General features: G+C 41.3%; 1 protein-coding gene across 46 annotated transcripts in view; it reads right to left on the bottom strand.

Annotated features, from left to right (window-relative positions):
- Window positions 1-22,810, bottom strand: part of C5H3orf80 (chromosome 5 C3orf80 homolog) — a 75,862-nt gene extending 53,052 nt beyond the window's left edge. For 12 of the 46 annotated variants that reach the window (XR_009261948.1, XR_009261954.1, XR_009261947.1 and 9 more), the window contains exons 1-3: window positions 21,154-22,801; window positions 20,656-20,759; window positions 17,445-17,510 (exon numbers count right to left, since the gene is read on the bottom strand). Coding sequence is in view for 13 of the 46 variants with exons in the window: in XM_058730362.1 (XP_058586345.1) it covers window positions 17,445-17,510; window positions 20,656-20,759; window positions 21,154-21,744 (761 nt within the window). In the remaining 33 variants the exon portion in view is untranslated. Of the gene's footprint in view, window positions 1-10,707; window positions 10,732-10,783; window positions 11,993-17,444; window positions 17,511-18,477; window positions 20,534-20,655; window positions 20,760-21,003 lie in introns of those variants that run through there. The other 34 variants (XR_009261932.1, XR_009261936.1, XR_009261935.1 and 31 more) reach the window with 19 other exon arrangements.
- Window positions 22,811-23,021: the final 211 nt, after the last annotated feature.

The following is a 23,021-nucleotide window of genomic DNA, read 5'->3' as shown; positions in this document are numbered from 1 at the left end:
TAAAGGTTGGCTTTTGACACATTCTGGAATTCAGAGCTCTTCAGAGCTCAATGAAGAAAACTCCTTCATGGCCTAAGTCAGCCTTGACCCTTCCTCTTTTAAATCCATTTGCAGCGACAATACCAGCCACCTCACATATAGATTTTACTGGGTGCAAGGCTCTAAGAGTTTTACCCTCTGATGCACTACTTCTAGCTTCCTAAGAAGTTGAGGCACAAAGAAGTTAAACAATTCAACTGAAAGCACAGCCCTAACAAGCAGTGGATCTGGGATCATGATCCTCAACAAACTGGTCCACTGCTTGGGAAGTGAGTTTTCTCTTAACTGAGATATAATTGACATATAACATATTAGTTTTAGGTGGAAAACATAATGATTTGATATTTGTATATATTGCAAAATGATCACAGTAAGTATAGTTAACATCCATCACCACACACAGTTACAAATTTTTTTTCCTTGTGATAAGAATTTTTAAGATCTGTTCTCTTAGCAACTTTCAAATATACCATGCAGTATTATAAACTATAGTCACCATGCTGTAGCGTAGATCCCCAGGACTTACTTATCTTATAACTGGAAGTTTGTAGCCTTTGACCACCTTCACCCATTTTATCTCCCCTCCCTAACTCTGCCCACCACCAATTTTCTCTCTGTATTTATGAGTTTGTCTTTTTTAGGTTTGCATGTAAGTGAGGTCATACAGTATTCATCTTTGTCTCATCTGTTTCACTTAGCACAATGCCCTAAGGTCCATCCATATTATCACAAATGGCAGGATTTCCTTCTTTCTTATGGCTGAATAATATTCCATTATGTATATCCAATTTCCTTATGCATCATCTGTTGTTTCCATGGCTTGGCCATTGTACATAATGCTACAGTGAACATGGAAGTGTATAGATATCTTTTTTTTTTTTTAATTTTTTTTTTTAACGTTTATTTATTTTTGAGATAGAGAGAGAGACAGAGCATGAATGGGGGAGGAGCAGAGAGAGAGGGAGACACAGAATTGGAAGCAGGCTCCAGGCTCTGAGCCATCAGCCCAGAGCCCGACGCGGGGCTCAAACTCACGGACCGCGAGATCGCGAGATCATGACCTGAGCTGAAGTCGGATGCTCAACCGACTGAGCCACCCAGGCGCCCCCTGAAGTATAGATATCTTTTCAAGATAGTGATTTTATTTCCTTTGGTTAAATATCCTGAAGTGGGATTGTTTGATCATGTGGTATTTCTAGTTTTAATTTTTTGAGGCTCCTCCATACTGTTGTCCACAGTGGCTGCACCAATTTACATTCCCATCAGTGCACAAGTGTTCCCTTTTCTCCACATTCTGACCAACACTTGTTATTTTTTCGTCATTCTAGACAGGAATACCTATTCTAACAGTTGTGAGGTGATATCTCATTGTGATTTTGATTTGCATTTCCCTGATGCGTAGTGATCTTGAGCACCTTTTCATGTACCTGTTGTACTCATGTCTTCTTTGGAAAAATGTCTTTTCAGATCCTATGCCCATTTTTATTTTTATTTTTTTTTTAACGTTTATTTATTATTGAGAGACAGAGCGTGAACAGGGGAGGGGCAGAGAGAGAGGGAGACACAGAATCAGAAGCAGGCTCCCGGCTCTGAGCTGTCAGCACAGAGCCCGACGCGGGGCTCAAACTCACAAACTACAAGATCGTGACCCGAGCCGAAGATGGACACTTAACCGAGCCACCCAGGCGCCCCCTTCTGCCCATTTTTAAAATAGGATTTTTTTTCTATGGAGTAGTATGAATTCTTTTTATGTATTGGATATTAAACTCTTTAGCAAATATATGATTTGCCATTTTTTCCCCATTCTGTAGGTTGCCTTTTCATTTTATTTTCTTTGCTGTACAGAAAGCAGGTTTTTAGTTTGATGTAGTCCCACTTGTTGATTTTTGCTTTTGTTGACTTTGCTTTTGATGTCAAATCCAAAAAATCACTGCCTAAACCTATGTCTAGGTGCTTCATCTCTATGTTTTCTTCCAAGAGTTTTATGGTGTCAGCTCTTATGTTCAAGTCTTTAACCCATTTGAGTTGTATTTGTATATGGTATAAGATAGAGGTTCACTTTCATTCTTCTGCATGTGACATGTGTCCTGTTTTCCCAACACCTTTTATTGAAGAAACTGTCCTTTCTCCATTGTACACTTTTGGTTCCTTTGTCATAAATTAATTGACATATATATGTGGTTTTTCTTCTGGGATCTCTATTCTGTTGCATTGACCTATTTCTGTTTTTATGTCAATACCATGCTGCTTTGATTACTATAGTTGTGTAATATGTTTTGTTTTTTTTTTTAACGTTTATTTATTTTTGAGACAGAGACAGAGCATGAACGGGGGAGGGTCAGAGAGAGGGAGACACAGAATCCAAAACAGGCTCCAGGCTCTGAGCTGTCAGCACAGAGCCCGACGTGGGGCTCAAACTCACGGACCACGAGATCATGACCTGAGCCAAAGTCGGCCGCTTAACCGACTGAGCCACCCAGGCGCCCCAATAATATGGTTTTAAATCAGGAAGTGTGATACCTCCAGCTTTGTTCTTCTTTCTCAAGATTGCTTTTGCTATTTAAGTCTTTTGTGTTTCCATACAAATTTTGGGACTGCTCTATTTCTGTGAAAAATGACATTGGAATTTTGTAGGGATTGCACTGAATCACCACTTTGGGTAATATGACCATTTTAACAATATCAATTCTTCCAATTGATGAGCAGAATATCATTTCATTTATTTGTGTCTTTTTCAATTTCTTTCATCAGTGTCTTATAGTTTTCAGTGTACAGATCTTCCACTTCTTTGGTTAAATTTATTCCTAGCTATATTTTTCTTTTTGATGCAATTGTGAGATAGTTTTCTTAATTTCTCTGATTGTTCATTTTAAGGATGTACAATTTTTTGTGTCCTGCAACTTTACTGACTTCATTTATTTGTTCTAAGGTTTTTTTTTTTGGTAGAGTCTTTAGGGTCAATGTGTGTATTTAAATACCATTTTTGTAATGTTAAAAAACAACAAAAATGACTATTTTTTTAACCATTTATTTATTTTTTTTTAAATTTGACTATATTTATTTATTTTTTTTCAATATATGAAATTTATTGTCAAATTGGTTTCCATACAACACCCAGTGCTCATCCCAAAAGGTGCCCTCCTCAATACCCATCACCCACCTTCCCCTCCCTCCCATGCCCCATCAACCCTCAGTTTGTTCTCAGTTTTTAACAGTCTCTTATGCTTTGGCTCTCTCCCACTCTAACCTTTTTTTTTTTTTTTTCCCTTCCCCTCCCCCATGGGTTTCTGTTACGTTTCTCAGGATCCACATAAGAGTGAAACCATATGGTATCTGTCTTTCTCTGTATGGCTTATTTCTTTTTTTTTTTTTTTAACATTTTTTATTTATTTTTGGGACAGAGAGAGACAGAGCATGAATGGGGGAGGGGCAGAGAGAGAGGGAGACACAGAATCAGAAACAGGCTCCAGGCTCCGAGCCATCAGCCCAGAGCCTGACGCGGGGCTCGAACTCACAGACCGCGAGATCGTGACCTGGCTGAAGTCGGACGCTTAACCGACTGCGCCACCCAGGCGCCCCTCTGTATGGCTTATTTCACTTAGCATCACACTCTCCAGTTCCATCCACGTTGCTACAAAAGGCCATATTTCATTCTTTCTCATTGCCATGTAGTACTCCATTGTGTATATAAACCACAATTTCTTTATCCATTCATCAGTTGATGGACATTTAGGTTCTTTCCATAATTTGGCTATTGTTGAGATTGCTGCTATAAACATTGGGGTACAAGTGCCCCTATGCATCAGTACTCCTGTATCCCTTGGGTAAATTCCTAGCAGTGCTATTGCTGGGTCATAGGGTAGGTCTATTTTTAATTTTCTGAGGAACCTCCACACTGCTTTCCAGAGCGGCTGCACCAATTTGCATTCCCACCAACAGTGCAAGAGGGTTCCCGTTTCTCCACATCCTCTCCAGCATCTATAGTCTCCTGATTTGTTCATTTTGGCCACTCTGACTGGCGTGAGGTGATATCTGAGTGTGGTTTTGATTTGTATTTCCCTGATAAGGAGCGACGTTGAACATCTTTTCATGTGCCTGTTGGCCATCCGGATGTCTTCTTTAGAGAAATGTCTATTCATGTTTTCTGCCCATTTCTTCACTGGGTTATTTGTTTTTTGGGTGTGGAGTTTGGTGAGCTCTTTATAGATTTTGGATACTAGCCCTTTGTCCGATATGTCATTTGCAAATATCTTTTCCCATTCCGTTGGTTGCCTTTTAGTTTTGTTGGTTGTTTCCTTTGCTGTGCAGAAGCTTTTTATCTTCATAAGGTCCCAGTAATTCATTTTTGCTTTTAATTCCCTTGCCTTTGGGGATGTGTCGAGTAAGAGATTGCTATGGCTGAGGTCAGAGAGGTCTTTTCCTGCTTTCTCCTCTAGGGTTTTGATGGTTTCCTGTCTCACATTCGGGTCCTTTATCCATTTGGAATTTATTTTTGTGAATGGTGTGAGAAAGTGGTCTAGTTTCAACCTTCTGCATGTTGCTGTCCAGTTCTCCCAGCACCATTTGTTAAAGAGACTGTCTTTAACAGTCTCTGGAAAAACTGGATGGAAAAAACATTGGATGTTCTTTCCTGCTTTGTCAAAGATGAGTTGGCCATACGTTTGTGGGTCTAGTTCTGGGGTTTCTATTCTATTCCATTGGTCTATGTGTCTGTTTTTGTGCCAATACCATGCTGTCTTGATGATTACAGCTTTGTAGTAGAGGCTAAAGTCTGGGATTGTGATGCCTCCTGCTTTGGTCTTCTTCTTCAAAATTGCTTTGGCTATTCGGGGCCTTTTGTGGTTCCATATGAATTTTAGGATTGCTTGTTCTAGTTTCGAGAAGAATGCTGGTGCAATTTTGATTGGGATTGCATTGAATGTGTAGATAGCTTTGGGTAGTATTGACATTTTGACAATATTTGTTCTTCCAATCCATGAGCAGGGAATGTCTTTCCATTTCTTTATATCTTCTTCAATTACCTTCATAAGCTTTCTATAGTTTTCAGCATACAGATCTTTTACATCTTTGGTTACATTTATTCCTAGGTATTTTATGCTTCTTGGTGCAATTGTGAATGGGATCAGCTTCTTTATTTGTCTTTCTGTTGCTTCATTGTTAGTGTATAAGAATGCAACTGATTTCTGTACATTGATTTTGTATCCTGCAACTTTGCTGAATTCATGTATCAGTTCTAGCAGACTTTTGGTGGAGTCTATCGGATTTTCCATGTATAATATCATGTCATCTGCAAAAAGCGAAAGCTTGACTTCATCTTTGCCAATTTTGATGCCTTTGATTTCCTTTTGTTATCTGATTGCTGATGCTAGAACTTCCAGCACTATGTTAAATAACAGCGGTGAGAGTGGGCATCCCTGTCGTGTTCCTGATCTCAGGGAAAAAGCTCTCAGTTTTTCCCCATTGAGGATGATGTTAGCTGTGGGCTTTTCATAAATGGCTTTTATGATGTGTAAGTATGTTCCTTCTATCCCGGCCTTCTCAAGGGTTTTTATTAAGAAAGGGTGCTGGATTTTGTCAAAGGCCTTTTCTGCATCGATTGACAGGATCATATGGTTCTTCTCTTTTTTTTTTTTTATTAATGTGATGTATCACATTGATTGATTTGCAAATGTTGAACCAGCCCTGCATCCCAGGAATGAATCTCACTTGATCATGGTGAATAATTCTTTTTATATGCTGTTGAATTCGATTTGCTAGTATCTTATTGAGAATTTTTGCATCCCTATTCATCAGGGATATTGGCCTGTAGTTCTCTTTTTTTACTGGGTCTCTGTCTGGTTTAGGAACCAAAGTAATACTGGCTTCATAGAATGAGTCTGGAACTTTTCCTTCCCTTTCTATTTCTTGGAATAGCTTGAGAGGGATAGGTATTATCTCTGCTTTAAACGTCTGGTAGAACTCCCCTGGGAAGCCATCTGGTCCTGGACTCTTATTTCTTGGGAGATTTTTGATAACCGATTCAATTTCTTCGCTGGTTATGGGTCTGTTCAAGCTTTCTATTTCCTCCTGATTGAGTTTTGGAAGAGTGTGGGTCTTTAGGAATTTGTCCATTTCTTCCAGGTTGTCCAATTTGTTGGCATATAATTTTTCATAGTATTCCCTGATAATTGTTTGTATCTCTGAGGGATTGGTTGTAATAATTCCATTTTCATTCATGATTTTATCTATTTGGGTCATCTCCCTTTTCTTTTTGAGAAGACTGGCTAGAGGTTTGTCAATTTTGTTTATTTTTTCTTTTTTTTTTTTATTTTTTTTCAACGTTTTTTATTTATTTTTGGGACAGAGAGAGAGAGAGAGCATGAACGGGGGAGGGGCAGAGAGAGAGGGAGACACAGAATCGGAAACAGGCTCCAGGCTCCGAGCCATCAGCCCAGAGCCTGACGCGGGGCTCGAACTCACAGACCGCGAGATCGTGACCTGGCTGAAGTCGGACGCTTAACCGACTGCGCCACCCAGGTGCCCCAATTTTGTTTATTTTTTCAAAAAACCAACTCTTGGTTTCATTGATCTGCTCTACTGTTTTTTTAGATTCTATATTGTTTATTTCTGCTCTGATCTTTATGATTTCTCTTCTTCTGCTGGGTTTAGGCTGCCTTTGCTGTTCTACTTCTATTTACTTTAGGTGTGCTGTTAGATTTTGTATTTGGGATTTTTCTTGTTTCTTGAGATAGGCCTGGATTGCGATTGTATTTTCCTCTCAGGACTGCCTTCGCTGCGTCCCAAAGCATCTGGATTGTTGTATTTTCATTTTCGTTTGTTTCCATATATTTTTAAATTTCTTCTCTAATTGCCTGGTTGACCCACTCATTCTTTAGTAGGGTGTTTAACCTCCATGCTTTTGGAGGTTTTCCAGACTTTTTCCTGTGGTTGATTTCAAGCTTCATAGCATTGTGGTCTAAAAGTATGCATGGTATAATCTCAATTCTTGTAAACTTATGAAGGGCTGTTTTGTGACTCAGTATATGATCTATCTTGGAGAATGTTCCATGTGCACTCGAGAAGAAAGTATATTCTGTTGCTTTGGGATGCAGAGTTCTAAATATATGTCAAGTCCATCTGATCCAATGTATCATTCAGGGCCCTTGTTTCTTTATTGACCGTGTGTCTAGATGATCTATCCATTTCTGTAAGTGGGGTGTTAAAGTCCCCTGCAATTACCACATTCTCATCAATAAGGTTGCTTATGTTTTGAGTAACTGTTTTATATATTTGGGGGCTCCGGTATTCGGCGCATAGACATTTATAATTGTTAGCTCTTCCTGATGGATAGACCCTGTAATTATTATATAATGCCCTTCTTCATCTCTTGTTACAGCCTTTAAAGTCTAGTTTGTCTGATATAAGTATGGCTACTCCAGCTTTCTTTTGGCTTCCAGTAGCATGATAAATAGTTCTCCATCCCCTCACTCTCAATCTAAAGGTGTCCTCAGATCTAAAATGAGTCTCTTGTAGACAGCAAATAGATGGGTCTTGTTTTTTTATCCATTCTGATACCCTATGTCTTTTGGTTGGCGCATTTAATCCATTTACATTCAGTGTTATTATAGAAAGATACGGGTTTAGAGTCATTGTGATATCTGTATGTTTTATGCTTGTAGTGATGTCTCTGGTACTTTGTCTCACAGGATCCCCCTTAGGATCTCTTGTAGGGCTGGTTTAGTGGTGACAAATTCCTTCAGTTTTTGTTTGTTTGGGAAGACCTTTATCTCTCCTTCTATTCTAAATGACAGACCTGCTGGATAAAGGATTCTCGGCTGCATATTTTTTCTGTTTAGCACGCTGAAGATCTCGTGCCAATCCTTTCTGGCCTGCCAAGTTTCAAAAGAGAGATCAGTCATGAGTCTTATAGGTCTCCCTTTATATGTGAGGGCACGTTTATCCCTTGCTGCTTTCAGAATTTTCTCTTTATCCTTGTATTTTGCCAGTTTCACTATGGTATGTCGTGCAGAAGATCGATTCAAGTTACATCTGAAGGGAGTTCTCTGTGCCTCTTGGATTTCAATGCCTTTTTCCTTCCCCAGGTCAGGGAAGTTCTCAGCTATAATTTCTTCAAGTACCCCTTCAGCACCTTTCCCTCTCTCTTCCTCCTCTGGGATATCAATTATGCGTATATTATTTCTTTTTAGTGTATCACTTAGTTCTCTAATTTTCCCCTCATACTCCTGGATTTTTTTATCTCTCTTTCTCTCAGCTTCCTCTTTTTCCATAACTTTATCTTCTAGTTCACCTATTCTCTCCTCTGCCTCTTCAATCCGAGCCGTCGTCGTTTCCATTTTGTTTTGCATTTCGTTTAAAGCACTTTTCAGCTCCTCGTGACTGTTCCTTAGTCCCTTGATCTCTGTAGCAAGAGATTCTCTGCTGTCCTCTATACTGTTTTCAAGCCCAGCAATTAATTTTATGACTATTATTCTAAATTCACTTTCTGTTATATTATTTAAATCCTTTTTGATCAGCTCATTGGCTGTTGTTATTTCCTGGAGATTCTTCTGAGGGGAATTCTTCCATTTGGTCATTTTGGATAGTCCCTGGAGTGGTGAGGACCTGCAGGGCACTTCCCCCGTGCTGTGGTGTATAACTGGAGCTGGTGGGCGGGGCCGCAGTCAGACCTGATGTCTGCCCCCAGCCCACCGCTGGGGCCACAGTCAGACTGCTGTGTACCTTCTCTTCCCCTCTCCTAGGGGCGGGATTCACTGTGGGGTGGCGTGGCCTGTCTGGGCTACTTGCACACTGCCAGGCTTGTGGTGCTGGGGATCTGGCGTATTAGCTGGGGTGGGTAGGCAAGGTGCACGGGGGCAGGAGGGGCAGGCTTAGCTCGCTTCTCCTTAGGTGATCCACTTCAGGAGGGGCCCTGTGGCAGCGGGAGGGAGTCAGATCCGCTGCCAGAGGTTTGGCTCTGCAGAAGCACAGAGTTGGGTGTTTGCGCGGAGAGAGCAAGTTCCCTGGCAGGAACTGGTTCCCTTTGGGATTTTGGCTGGGGGATGGGCGAGGGAGATGGCGCTGGCGAGCGCCTTTGTTCCCCACCAAACTGAGCTCTGTCATCCGGGGGCTCAGCAGCTCTCCCTCCCTTTGTCCTCCAGCCTTCCTGCTTTCTGAGCAGAGCTGTTAATTTATGACCTCCCAGACGCTAAGTCACGCTTGCTGTCGGAACACAGTCTGTCAGGCCCCTCCACTTTTGCCAGCCCGACTCGGGGGCTCTGCTTGGCCGGCATGCTGCCCCTCCGCCCCGGCTCCCTCCCACTAGTCCGTGGAGCGTGCACCGCCTCGCCGCCCTTCCTACCCTCTTCCGTGGGCCTCTCGTCTGCGCTTGGCTCCGGAGACTCCGTTCTGCTAATCCTCTGGCGGTTTTCTGGGTTCTTTAGGCAGGTGTAGGTGGAATCTAAGTGATCAGCAGGACACGCGGTGAGCCCAGCGTCCTCCTATGCCGCCATCTTCCAACCGCTCCTAACAAAAATGACTTTTAAAACACTTGGGGGAAATATTTGGAAGAAGTATTTGGAAGTTATATGGCTATCTATTCCTTAGACTATAACCTGTTTTGGGATTGGACCAAGTAATTAGGAGTTAAGAGTTACTGAACTACATTATTTAAGTTCCTTGCAAAATTGTACTGATCTACAATATTATGCCTATACTGAGGATCTCATGTTTAAAAGCCCTATGTAACATACTTAGTGTAAAAATGGTTGAATATGTCATTCTTGACATTACAGTGTTTTTTAAAGTTATTTATTTTGAGAAAGAACACATGTGAATGGGGGAGAGGCAGAGAGAGTGACAGAGAGAGAATCCCAAGCAGGCTCTGTACTATCAACACAGAGCCCAATGTAGGGCTTGAACCCACAAACCTTGGGATCATAACCTGGGCTGAAATCAAGACTCAACTGTTTAACCAACCGAGCCACCCAGGTGCCCCCCACCTTTTTTTTTTAGTAAGTTCTACACCCAACATGAATTTATGACCCCAAGATCCAGAGTCACATGTTCTGGGGGCACCTAGGAGGCTCAATCAATTGAGCCTCTGACTCCTGATCTTGGCTCAGGTCATGATCTCGCATTTTGTGGGATCAAACCCTGCAGTGGGCTCTGTATTGACAGTGCAGAGCCTGCTTGGGATTCTCTCTCCCTCTCCCTCTGCCCCTTCCACCCCTTTCAAAATAAATAAATAAACTTTAAAAAAAAAAAAAAAGAAGAGAGTTGCATGCTCTACCAACTGAGCCATCCAGGTGTCCCTACAGTGTCCTCTTTATGAGAACTTACAGGAGAAACTTCTTCCAGATTTCAGTACCAGGAAGATTTATGCTTCTCTCAAGCACCTCTGGTTTTTACTTACAAACACTGAATCCTTTAATTGAATTTTTATTTCCTGCTATAAAACTCAGAACCAAGGTATGACCTTATTTTTGCAGCTTTGCTTTTTCCCTTTTGCCTTGGTTCTTTTAATTACTTTTTGAGGATCTTGTTTTGTGTGTCCTTTTTGCAAACGACCTCAAATCAGTTTCAGTGTAAGTTACAGAATGGTTGGGTGGCTGAATGAATAGTGTATGGATGAGTGGATGGGCAGATGGGAAAATTGATGTATTTGTAGTTTGATTTTTTTTTTTTTTTTACCTTTACATTCCACCTTCTGGAGCCCTGTTTAAAAAAAAAAAAAGATTAATTTCACTTCTATAAGTTTGCCTTTTAAATATTTCATGACAGTTATATTCCCTTGGCTTTCTCTTCTTCAGGTTAAAAATTAGAAATGTCTAAACACTTTTATGTCAGACTCAGTTCTATCATACCTGAGGTGGGTTTCAGTGTTCATTGGGCCATGCATTTGCCATCACTGACTTGCTCTCCTCTACTTTTCCTTATATTCCCCCAGAAACCTGAACCCTCTTCTATTTCTACAGGCCTTGTGTCCACTCTCTAGGACCCACTTCCAAGACCACTTCTTCAACTTTGTCCTCACCCACAGCTTCTCTATATATGAAATCTCAAGATCCAGTATCCCAGTCTCCTACTCCACTGGCCTACCTCTAGCACTTCTTACCTTTCTCCCACTACACTTGCTCCTTGACATCAAGGTATCCACACTCTCAACCCTTCCCATTTTATTTCGTCTGCCACTCCAACTCTTCCTTGTCTGTCCAAATCCCATTTCTCTTTTCCTACATAATCTTTCACCCACAGCCTATCACCTCAGCCAAAACCAGTCATTAAAAAGAGCTGACAACTTTTTTAAGTGCAGTTAATTTTTGTTTTTCATCAAAGTGTTTCTACTCTTAATCCACAAATCATCGATGCCCATGATTAACTGGGAAAGTTTTTGAATTTCCACAACTTTATCTGAATTTCATACCAAGAACCCAGTGTCAACCAGTGTGTATATACTGGCACTTGAAATACATTTTTATGTCTCAGGCCCCACGAATGTTAAGTGCTTCCTATACATACTTTAATATTACAACCATCTGAGGTGGGTAGTCTCCCCACTTTACAGAAGAGAAAACAGCCTTAGGAAGTCATGCAACTTGCTAATGGTCACATAACTAGTAAATCTAGAGTCTGGAGATTCACATGGGCAGTCAACTCTAAATCATTATGTTATTCTGTAGGAGGTTCTACCAACCATATTCCACCACAAGCATATAAATACAATCTTAATTTAGGAAGCTATTTTGTCCTTGTTTCCATATTAGCTGGCATTGAGGATTTAGTTATAATGTTAGACTCGATGTTTCTCATTTTTATGCTGAGCATACAAAAACCTTTGTTTTTTTTTCTTTATTTTTATTATTTTTTTAAGATACTGGACAAGATTTGCCAGCTATTTTAAAGAAATGTTTTTCAATTTTTAAAATTAATGAAGTCAGACCAGGAAGGAGGCACACTTGGGTGTTGAAGGAACTGGCTGAAAGAAACACAAAACAACAATATATGAGTTGTTTTTCTTGACCATTTCAGGTTTTATCCATAAAACATTTATGCATTTCCACAAACAATTTTACGAGTCATTAAAGATTTCTGGCCTAGATTCCATTATATTTTTAATAATAGTTCCTTTAATTTTGACCTTTTTAAATTAAAATTTTATTTTATGGTGGGGGGGAGAGGGGGAGGGAGAGAGAGAGAGAGAGAGAGATAGAAAGCTAGCATGCGAGCAGTGGGAGGGGCAGAGGGAGAGGGAGAGAGAGAATCCCAAGCAGGCTCTGTGCTAACAGCACAGAATTAGTTCAATGTGGGGCTTGAACTCATGGAACCATGGGATCATGATATGGGCCCAAATCAAGAGTCAGATAGATGCTCAACTGACTGAGCCAGGCACCCCTAATAATAGTTCCTTTGAGCAGCAAATAACAAATAATAGCTACCATATTTTGCTTGTGAAAAAATAAAGACGATTCTAATGTGATGCTTTGCAGCTATAGCCACAGCTCTAATAATAAAATATTCTACGAGGTTAAATTAATTGCATGTTGAAAATTTAGTGGTTAAGAGTACTAACTCTGGAGTCAGAGAGGCTGGATCTGCCTCCTGGATCTTCTACTTATCACCCCTGTGACTTTGGACACACTACTCAGCCTCTCTGGCTGCCCTTTTCTCATCTATAAAATGGGGTTAGTCCTTAGCTCCTCCTGTTATGAATTTTAAATGAGATAATATATGAAAGATGCCTTGAACAGCGCCTGCCACATGTAAACATCCAATGAATTATACTTATCATTGTTATCATTATCATGGTAGCAAGGGAATAGTGCCACTTCTCACAGCAGCTGCCAAGCTTATGCCTAAAATAGTGCACATGTTTGCATTTCACTCTTTGGAAAAATAGCTACAATATAAATTGCTACCAAATTTTAAATCTGAGGTAGAGTTGCTAGAAATTATATTTAACCTACCAAAATTAATTGCCAGAACTCACACACAATACTGTAAGTTTCAGAAATTCACTTATGAAATTCTTAATTATAAACAGATTGAAATGAAATTAGGTGTCCACAAAAAGCTTAGGAGGACCCCCAAACAGTCTGGAAACTGTAGAAACTAACATTCCTCAGGAGGTGGTTTCAAACACCTGAGAAGAAGGCAGAACATGTGGAAGACTTGGCCGGTATCAGAGAGCTCCCTCTAACACCAAAATAAACAGGAACAACTAAATGGTGATACATTTCACAGAAAGCTTAGGAATATGCCAAAGCACAAACCAGACCCAGCAAAAACTACGAATCCTCACAGGAATGCTTAAGTCACCTAAAATAAAACCAGAACCCAAGGAAGAAGACCTGGCAGCTATCAGCTCCTATAAATACCAAAAGACCCAGTGGAACAAATAAATGATGATTATGTTCACAGAAAGCTTAGGAACACTTGAAAGCTGAACCCAGAGCCAGTAGAAATTCTAGCAGGTGTCCGGAGGCTACTGAAAACACCTAAAGTGAAACCAGAACCTTGGGAGACCTGGCAGGTATCAGAGAATTCCTACAAACACCAACAGGACTAGAGGAATAAACAAATGGTTGTGACATCCACAAAAAGCTTAGAACAGTCCAAAGCACAAATCATAACCATTAGAAAATCTCAGAGCCCTTGGGAGACCGCTGGGGACAACTGAGGAAAAAGCAGACTCCATACAAGATCTGAAGGCATCAAAGAGCTCATAAAAACACCAAAGCGAGCAATACAACCAGACAGCAAAAGCAACCAGAACTCCTTCTCTCCCAGATGGAAATGTGGAAAGGTGAAAACCCTACTCAGAGTTATCAAGAGTTTGTTTGGAATGCCTAGGAAAAGTGGACCCAGTGGAAGACTCAACAGGAACCAAGGGCCTTACGAAAATCACACAACAAATGGTGGACCCTTAGAATATAAGACAATCAACAAGAAGCTCAAGATAGCTACCAGCTGTCCCAGGGAGAATGTGAATTAGCTGAACCAACAATCAAGAAACTTCTGAAAACTTCTGTGGAAAAGATTGAACCTAGAGAAGACCCAATGGGCACCAACAGACAAAACTCCTAAAGAAAAGAACCCACGGGGCGCCTGGGTGGCGCAGTCGGTTAAGCGTCCGACTTCAGCCAGGTCACGATCTCGCGGTCCGTGAGTTCGAGCCCCGCGTCAGGCTCTGGGCTGATGGCTCGGAGCCTGGAGCCTGTTTCCGATTCTGTGTCTCCCTCTCTCTCTGCCCCTCCCCCGTTCATGCTCTGTCTCTCTCTGTCCCAAAAATAAATAAAAAACGTTGAAAAAAAAAAAAATTAAAAAAAAAAAAAAAAAAAAAAGAACCCAGGAGAAGACTTGACAGGTGTCAAGAACCTCAGGACAGCTCCAAAGCAGAAGTGGGAGTTGGCAGAAAATCCTACAGGCATGAAAGAGAACCTTAGGAAAACTGCTAAGGTGCAGCCAGTAGAAGAGTCAGCAGGCATTACAATATAGCAACTCCAAATTTTAAAAGCTTCCTCATAACCTTACTTAGGAAGGATTCAGATACATCAGAGAGATTATAAGAAAAACCTAAAATAGCTATAATAAAAGATGTTAAAAATACTCAGGAAAACCAAGTAGTAGAGGGGCACCTGGGTGGCTCAGTTGGTTGAGCATCCAATTTTGGCTCAGGTCATGGTCTCACAGTTCGCAAGTTTGAGCCCTGCATCAGGCTCCATGCTGACAGCTCAGAGCCTGGAGCCTGCTTCAGATTCTGTGTCTCCCTCTCTCTCTCTGCCCCTCCCCTGCTCATACTCTGTTTCTCTCTCAAAAATAAATAAACATTAAAAAAAAAAAAGAGAAAACCAAGTATTAGGAAAAGATATTAGAACATAGACGGGATGGTGTACATATTTTTCAGTCAAAAGAAAATGTAGAAAGCCACACAACATTAAAAAAAAAAACACCAAAAGAAAACCTGGAGCCAATAGTTATTAGTACTGTATCGAAACCATCAAGAAAAAAGAGAAATGCACTTGAAGACTTCAAACAAAAGACATGATGTTTGGAAGGTGACTATAGTGGATTTGAAGAAATGTTTGATTCGGTGCACAAAAGTAAGGACGGACCAGATCTCAGCCAAGAAAACTCTTGTAGTCCTTGTGAATATGAATCCAAGATTAATGCCTCTCAAACTGAAGATGTGTGGCCTGGGAACATGCAAGATGGAGTTACTCAAAGAACAAGATTTACCCTAAAAAACATAAAAGTTTCAAGAATCTAAACACTTGCCTAGTCCAACAGGTAATGTGCAGAGATGAATGTAAAGAAATATGAGGTTAATTTTCAAGCAAAGCTGAGTCAGCATTGTCCCTATATCCCAGACACAGATATAGAACTCTAGAGTCTCAGATGCTTATGTCAACAGAAATACTTCAAATAAAGAAAAATTAAAAGAATACTGTGAAGAGCTTCCAAGAGAAAAACTCAGAAGATGGAGCTATGGAAAAAAGACACAGACTGTAACATCAGAGGAAGAAGTAAACTGGTGTAAATCTATAGGAATCTGATCATTTGGCTAGCTCAACAGGGGTCATGCACATGGAGAAATGTGACAAACCAATGAACAGTTTGCAAGAAAAAAGCTAAACCTACAAATGAAGAGAAGATACTTTTAGGACCCAGGAAAATAATAAATATTAATTTTGATCTGGTAAAATCTTTGGTCAATACATAAGAAAAAAATTCTCACAAACCAAAATAAAACAGGTGTTAACGTGGAGAGTTCTAATCCTTTCTCTGATGAAACAAACGTAGCCAACTAAGAGGCAGAAGATAAAACTATTCACAGTTCCTTAGATAAAATCTGAAACACTACAGTAGGGATTCTTCAAGATCATCTAGAGGCAGGAATAAAAGAAATGTAAAGTTAGAGGTACTGTCTAATCTCCGTAAAACTGTGATACTACATACAGAAGTTCAGAGCCCATGCAGAAATCTGTAAGAATGTAAAAGATACAGCAATCAATGGTAAATCAAACTATCCTTGAGGTCTAAAGGCTCAAATAAGGTCCTCTCTGTAAGAATAGAAGGATATGATCTTTTATCTAGTATAACAAGTAGAATGTCTGTGAGCAAGAATGAGAAGAAAACAGTTAACTATTCCTCAGATAAAATGACAGACACAGAGGAAACCACAAAGATGCCTGTGAGGAAAACCTAGAAGCATAAAGATATAGCAGTCAATGGACAAATAATGTCCTTGAGGTTTGGAAGCCAAAATAAGGTCCCTGTCACTACTAAGATTCAAGGGTCTAATTCTCTGCCCTTATAAATATAGCAGAGGGCACATTTTTAGGGGAAAGACAGGGAGAAAAGTGCTGACAATCTCTCTAGAAAATTTCAAGTGAGGAAGCAAAATATAAAAAGGTAAATCAAGAATTACCGTTTGAGATCCAGAAAAATGAAAATTCTTTCTAGAGGGATGCAAAGATACGATCATTTGCTCAGTGACAAGATAAAATCTCTATGGATAAGAACGAAAAATATGTTTACAGTCTTTCCATGAATAAAAAGGAAAACTACCTGGCTCAAAACTGGAAACCAAGAGAAGTCAGATGCAAACAGAAAAACAAAGAAAACACTTCAGAAAAATAACATTTATCAAAAGAAGAAACTGTGCAAAAGGCCAAGCCATAACCAGAGTAATACTAAATCACAGAAAAGAGAAACTTGGAGTCCTACAAGATGTGTTTCAGTGAAAACATCTACTGAAAATTCAAAGCAAGGTAATAACAACATACAAAGAAAATAAGAACTAGGAGAAATCAAGACAATGAAGGTGCTTAGCTAAGAAGTTGAAGAGAAAAAAAAGTGATAATCTTTAGGTTGATGGCAAACATAAATGTCCATCATAGTATAATTTTTGTCATAAAATTTAAACTGAGGGTGGCCTGACTGGCTTAGTCAGTGGAGCAAGCGACTCTTGATCTCAGGGTTGAGTTCCAACCTCACATCAAGTGTAGGGACTACTTAAAAATAAAATCTTTTTTTTTTTTTAAGCAAATTCTGTAAGTAAAAGAAAATAAATAAAATTAGGTTCTATATGTATTTAAATATAATCAAAGTATTGGTTTTATTTGACATTTGATTACTTTATAGGCAAAATTTTAAAAAAGGAATTAAGACATCCTTTCCTTCATAAAGATGGAAGGATGTCTTAATTATTTTTTAAAAATTTTCCTCCATCTTTATGGAGGAAAGGATATCTTAATTCCTTACAGTTAGCTGCTTGTTGATTCATTCTTTGTTGATAAAATACCTTCCCTTAGCTTTTCATCTTTTACCAATGGATGAAAGGAGAATGAAAAAGTAAATTGTAAACTAGTGAGGTCAGATATAAACTTGCCAAATATTCTATCACTGATTCGTTGTCAGCAACTTACAGTTTTGCAGAGATGGTTAACGCTGGGCTGCTCAAAATAAAACGATTCATCATTGTTTCTTTCAATCTGGAAATCCAAATTAATTATGTTCATAAAATTTTTACAGAAATCAGTACAGAACATTGTATAAATCCGAACACCATATTCATGTTTATAACATAATAAGTTCCAGCTATGAACTGTTTCCTTTATTAATTCCACTTGAGAGAAACTGTATACATAAAGTACATTAAGGTACTTAGCATATTGTCTTTTAAACTGTCGAGGCCATTTCCTTAATATTCCCTTCAGCCTTTACAATTGAATCTTGTTTTCCTTATATAGTACACCTCATGCCCTTTGGCATAATTGCCAAAGCCATTTTCCATGGTTGATTTAATGGCCTCTTAAAACTGTCATTCTATCTCAAGAAGACATTATCCCCTTTGTTATGATATTGAACACCAACAACAAAATTGCTTTTAAGCAGATTATTTTATGTGTGTGTGTGTGTGTATACACATGTATAATTATATAATATATAAAAATATAAACAGAAAATAGTCATGTCTTTAAGCAACTGGTGATTTTATACATACATAAATATATACATATATATACACATATATATACATATGTGTGTGTATATGTATATATATGTGTGTGTATATATATATATATATATATATATATATATACCTGTGCTCTGACCTATATATAAAAGATTGAAAATAAGTAAAATCATCATATCATGAATTATTTTCAAGTGAGAGAATAACTTTTCTACATTAATGTTTTTTAAATTTCTATTCTCTACTAGTTCTATGTAATAAATAATTTCCAGGTAATATCTATAAAATTGAACATCTAAATACTGCCCGTAGTACCTTAAAAATATTTCTATCCAGATATTTTAGCAATGTGAATACACAGGTTCTGTATTAACGTGGTGTGTTATATATGTGTTTGTGTTACCATGAAACACATTCATTCATCGTTAATAAAAATAGTTTTTAAGAATTTTTTTCCCACAAAATTGTGCTTGGTAAATCAATGGAGTGCAAGAAAAACACAGAGTCAAACTCATTTTTATTAAATGAGGGATGTGCATAAAAGCTTATGTGATGACTAGGAAAAAAAACAAACGTAGTTTGTTGTAATTTTAAAATTTAGTGTAATCTCCTTCATGATTAGTGTTACGTTACAGACATTCTGAATCTTAGGGAGAGAATTGTTCCACAGTTGATACAAAGGAAATATACTTGATTCATATTATATTTTTACAAGATTTTGTTGCAAAGGTCAAGATGTTAGTAATAGCAACAACATACAGGATGGATATATATATGGATATTTATGTTGATGTTTCAGATATGGGGAATTTGAAGAAGTGTCTAAAACAGTGTACCCTCAAAGGATAAATAATTTAAAAGATTAAGGCAACTTTCCAGTTTGTTTGAATGGTGGGTAGTATTGATAGCCACACGTAAAACTAAGATTTATAGTGTTTGACTAACATGAATATACGCAATTATTCAATATGCTATGATTTCATTAAATTTTGTGCCATTGTCAATCCATGTAGTCTCAACTCATTGTTTTGCCAACTCACAGCTTAAGACTGCTTATAAATAACAAAGATACACATTTCATATTTTAATACATACCATATAGTCACACATCTGGTACAATTTACAGAGAGAACGATTTTAATGTTTTTCTATGCTTTAATACACTTCAAATGATTTCAATGACAGGGTCATTAGCTTTTAGAACTTTAGAGTAAACCATTCTGTTCTATTACAATTCAGACATTTAAAATTCCTTAGAACTGCCAGACTTTTTCTATTCGCCTTTAAAAGTCTAAATCATTTTCTCACATTAATTTCTCAATTAAATCATTTCTCAAATTAATCAAATCATCAGTTTCTTCTAATACAATTTCAGGACTGTCAAAGTTTTCAATCATAAAATCAGTGTTTCTAGGTACATATGTGTGGTTCCCATGTAAAATCTTTCTTAATAACACTCATCTTTCCACAAGCAGAGAAACCTTTTGTTTCCTACTTTTCATGACAATCATAAAGTATAATAATTATATGGTATACAATGTGTATATTGTACATAGACAATATACATATGTACATTATACATAATGCATTTTAATATATTATTTTAAATTACCATTTGGTTAAAGGACATTTCATAGGATGGTGGAACTGATACAATGACATTTATTTTTTTCTTAGGATAGGTTGACTAAATCCTTCTGTAGTACATTACTTGCACAATTATGGCTTTGAAGAGAAGTCACAAGTCACAAGTTCTTATGTTTTGTATCATGTTGTGGAATGTATTTTAAAATAGAGGGAAAAGTGCATGACATCATGCTTCATGGTACGGCATACGTGTATCAATCATTTCTACATATAACTATGTGGTGAATGACACAATTAAGACCTAGACTACACAATCTATAGTTATTACAAAAAGTTATATGTTATGACACAGTACTAAAAATAAAATATATTCATCTCAAATAGTGAAAATAAGATATCCGTCATGTGTTTTATGTCACATATGTTGTCTCGTTTGACCATGCCTCCTTTTTTCCCCCATTATAAATGAAATAATGTCCAACATTTTATTAAACAATAATGACAATTTAGGCCATTAAGACCTAAAAAAGACGAAAAGACGATTATCATGTCATTAACTGCACACACTCCTGATACGTTCAATCCATGGTAAAAATATAAAAATAAAAGACAAATAAATATAAGTATCTTCTCAGTAACTGAAAAATCAAAAGCCCAACTGTACCTTATTACAAATACGGTCTTCAATATACCTAAATGCTGTATCTTCAATAGGTACACCCCCTAACTGGATATCCTGGGTATTCCTCATCAAATTGTGAGCCATCAGCTGTGACTATACTTGGCCAGGAAGATAGCAAGTTTTTTTTGGTGGAGGGTGGGTGTTCTCCCTAAGGGAGGGATTCAATCATACCTAGGAGCTGATCTCCCCGACCGCGCACAGCAGTCTCCAGTGGTGGCTCACCCCCACGGCTCCTAGCCCTTGGCTTATCTTCGGAGACCGTGACCTGTCTGGGCAAGAGGGAGAGGTATGGAACTGCGCCCCTTTCCCTTCATCCCTAAAGGTTGCTACCTTTCTCCCGACTCACGAAAGGGCTCACGTGTTCTCTTTGATTCGGAAAGCAGGCACTTACGAGTGAACACAGTCTGAGCAGAGGCTGAGGGTAGGGACGGCCTTCGAAGTTGCGCTCCTGGGTTGTCCGCTGCTGTGGCCCCCGCCGCGCGCGCCTAACGTTTCCTTGAACCGAATGAAACGTAGGGAAACTTAAGATCTCGGGGGGGGGGGGGGGGTGAGGAAAGGGGGTGGGGGCGGGAAACGGGAGTGACTCCAGCCCAGTCGCCGAGCGACGGGCGATTCGGCCCGGGTACCAGGCGGGGTCTGAGGCAGTTGGCGGTGGCAGGTACCACCTCGGCCGTTGCGTCCCACCCGCAGCCCACCTAGCCCCGTTCTGTCCGCGCGGTCCTCGAGCGGCCGTAGACGCTCAGATGAGCGGGAAGCGGCCCTCCCCGCCGTCTGACTCCCCGGCGCCGCCGCCTCGTGGGCGGCCAAGCACCGACACGGGCAGCACGACCTCCCCGGGGCTGAGCTGCTGGAGCCGCATGGACTCCTCGTAGGTGGGCAGGTACTTGACCTCCTCGTAGCTGGGCAGCTGCAGGAAGATCGGCGAGACTACGCGAAGCTCGTGCTCGGAGGCGCAGGAGGGGGCCGAGCGCCCTCCGCCTCCCCGGCCCCCGCCTCCACTGTCCAGCAGTGAGTCCTGGGAGCCGGCAGCCGCCTCGTCGCGCATTAGCGCGGGCGAGTCGTCGTCGTCGTCGGGCGGCCCCGCGGCCCCCGGCGGCCCCGCGCCCCCCGGCGGCCCGGGCCGTGCTTGCCCGGGCCGCGCCTGACCGCGCGGGTACCTGCGTGGGCTGGGGCAGATGATGCGCTGCAGGAAGTAGCCGATGGCGAAGAGCACTAGCAGGATAAGCAGCCCCGAGAGCTTGCGGACGAACCAGCCCACGTTGTCGAGGAAGGCGTGCAGCGGCAGCTTGCAGCAGCGCACCGCTGTGGCGTTAGCCGCGTCGCAGCAGCGCTCCCGCTCGCCACACGCCAGGTCCGCGCAGCCCCCGCCGCCCCGCGAGGGCGCCACAAGCGCCAGCGTCAGCAGTAGCAGCAGCGGCAGCAGCGGCGGCGGTGCGGGCGCCACCGACAGGCCCTCGGCTGTGACCCCGGGCCCCCACATGGCCCGCGCAGACCGTTGCTAATGTCCCGGGCGGGGGTTGGGGGATCCGTCTGTCCGCGTGTCCGTCGGCCCCTCCCCGGGCGCTCCGCTGGGTCCAGCGCGCCGCCTCCCGCGCCTCGGCTACCTGCGGCCGGAGCAGTCCTCACTTGGCCACGCTTGGGCGGAAGGAGGAGCCCAAGGCGCGCAGAGGCTGCGGGAGGCGGCCTCTCCTCGCAGCCGGAGCGGCTTCCTGAGCTTCTGACCTTAACCGCGAGCGCCCAGCCTCCCGGGTAGAGCTCTGGGCGTTCGGAGCCGCCCAAGATGGCAGAGGCAGCCTGTGCGTGGCTGCCGTGGGCATCTTCGCCCTGGCCGTCCGCGCTTTTGCAAGCCCCCTTGTCACTCTCCGGGGCTGGAAGGGTTAACGCTCCGCGCTCAGCTCTGGAGCCCCCTGATCTTGATTAAAATTCAGCCGTCGCGCTCTTCCTTGCTAGTCGGGCGGGGGCTCTTGCTCGCGTAGGTGTCTCAGTTTTAAGTGATTGGATTTCCCCAGGAATGTTATTTAAATTGACTTGCGACTGGGATTCGCTTACCATCTTTCTTCTGATCTTTCTGATTAAAAATGGATGATGTCCATTAATGGCTAGCGCAGCCCCGAAGCCGTCCCAGAGCTTGGGGGCTGGGGACCGCCGGATGGTTCTGGGCAGATCCGTGGGACTGTGAAGCTGCACTCCACAAGACCTCCCGAACAGATAAAGAATTCCCGGGAGAGGCTTAGGTCAAGGCACCACAGAAGTATCCCCTGGGAGGCAGGGGAACCCTCTGCCAAGGTGACTCTAGTTGACCAAAGAGAGCATAGGGGGCACGTATTTCCCCAGCGGCTCATCCGATAAGTCCCCCACTGCACCCAAGACACAAAGCATGGATTTGGGTTTCGGTGTAGAAGGAGGCCTCTTCCCTAGCGTGAAACACATCTGTGAAATGTCAAAGGGGAGTTGTAAGTGGTTGGCACCGTTCCTGAGCATTGATCTGCGTATAAGGGTCTTTCTCAAGGTTATTCTTGTTTGCAAAGTTTGTCTTTAAAGGGCGTCTGTGCTCTCAGCACAGGGGACGAAAGACCTGTCCTTGAAGTCACTACTCCCTGGGGATGACCCTTAGTGCACGGGAGGGAGGAGAGTTACCGCGGTTCCTGACCAGTAAGCAACTTATCTGCTGGGTGGTGGCCTCAAGAAGCGTCTTAGAGTGACACCGTGGAGAAGCCAGGAACTTGTGCTTTTATTAAGGCAGATTGAAACAGTTAT

Source organism: Neofelis nebulosa, chromosome 5, assembly GCF_028018385.1.
Source record: "Neofelis nebulosa isolate mNeoNeb1 chromosome 5, mNeoNeb1.pri, whole genome shotgun sequence".
In the NCBI taxonomy this organism is placed as follows: domain Eukaryota; kingdom Metazoa; phylum Chordata; class Mammalia; order Carnivora; family Felidae; genus Neofelis; species Neofelis nebulosa.
The sequence above is the reverse complement of the archived record's forward strand: the minus strand, read 5'-3'. Positions and strand labels throughout refer to the sequence as shown.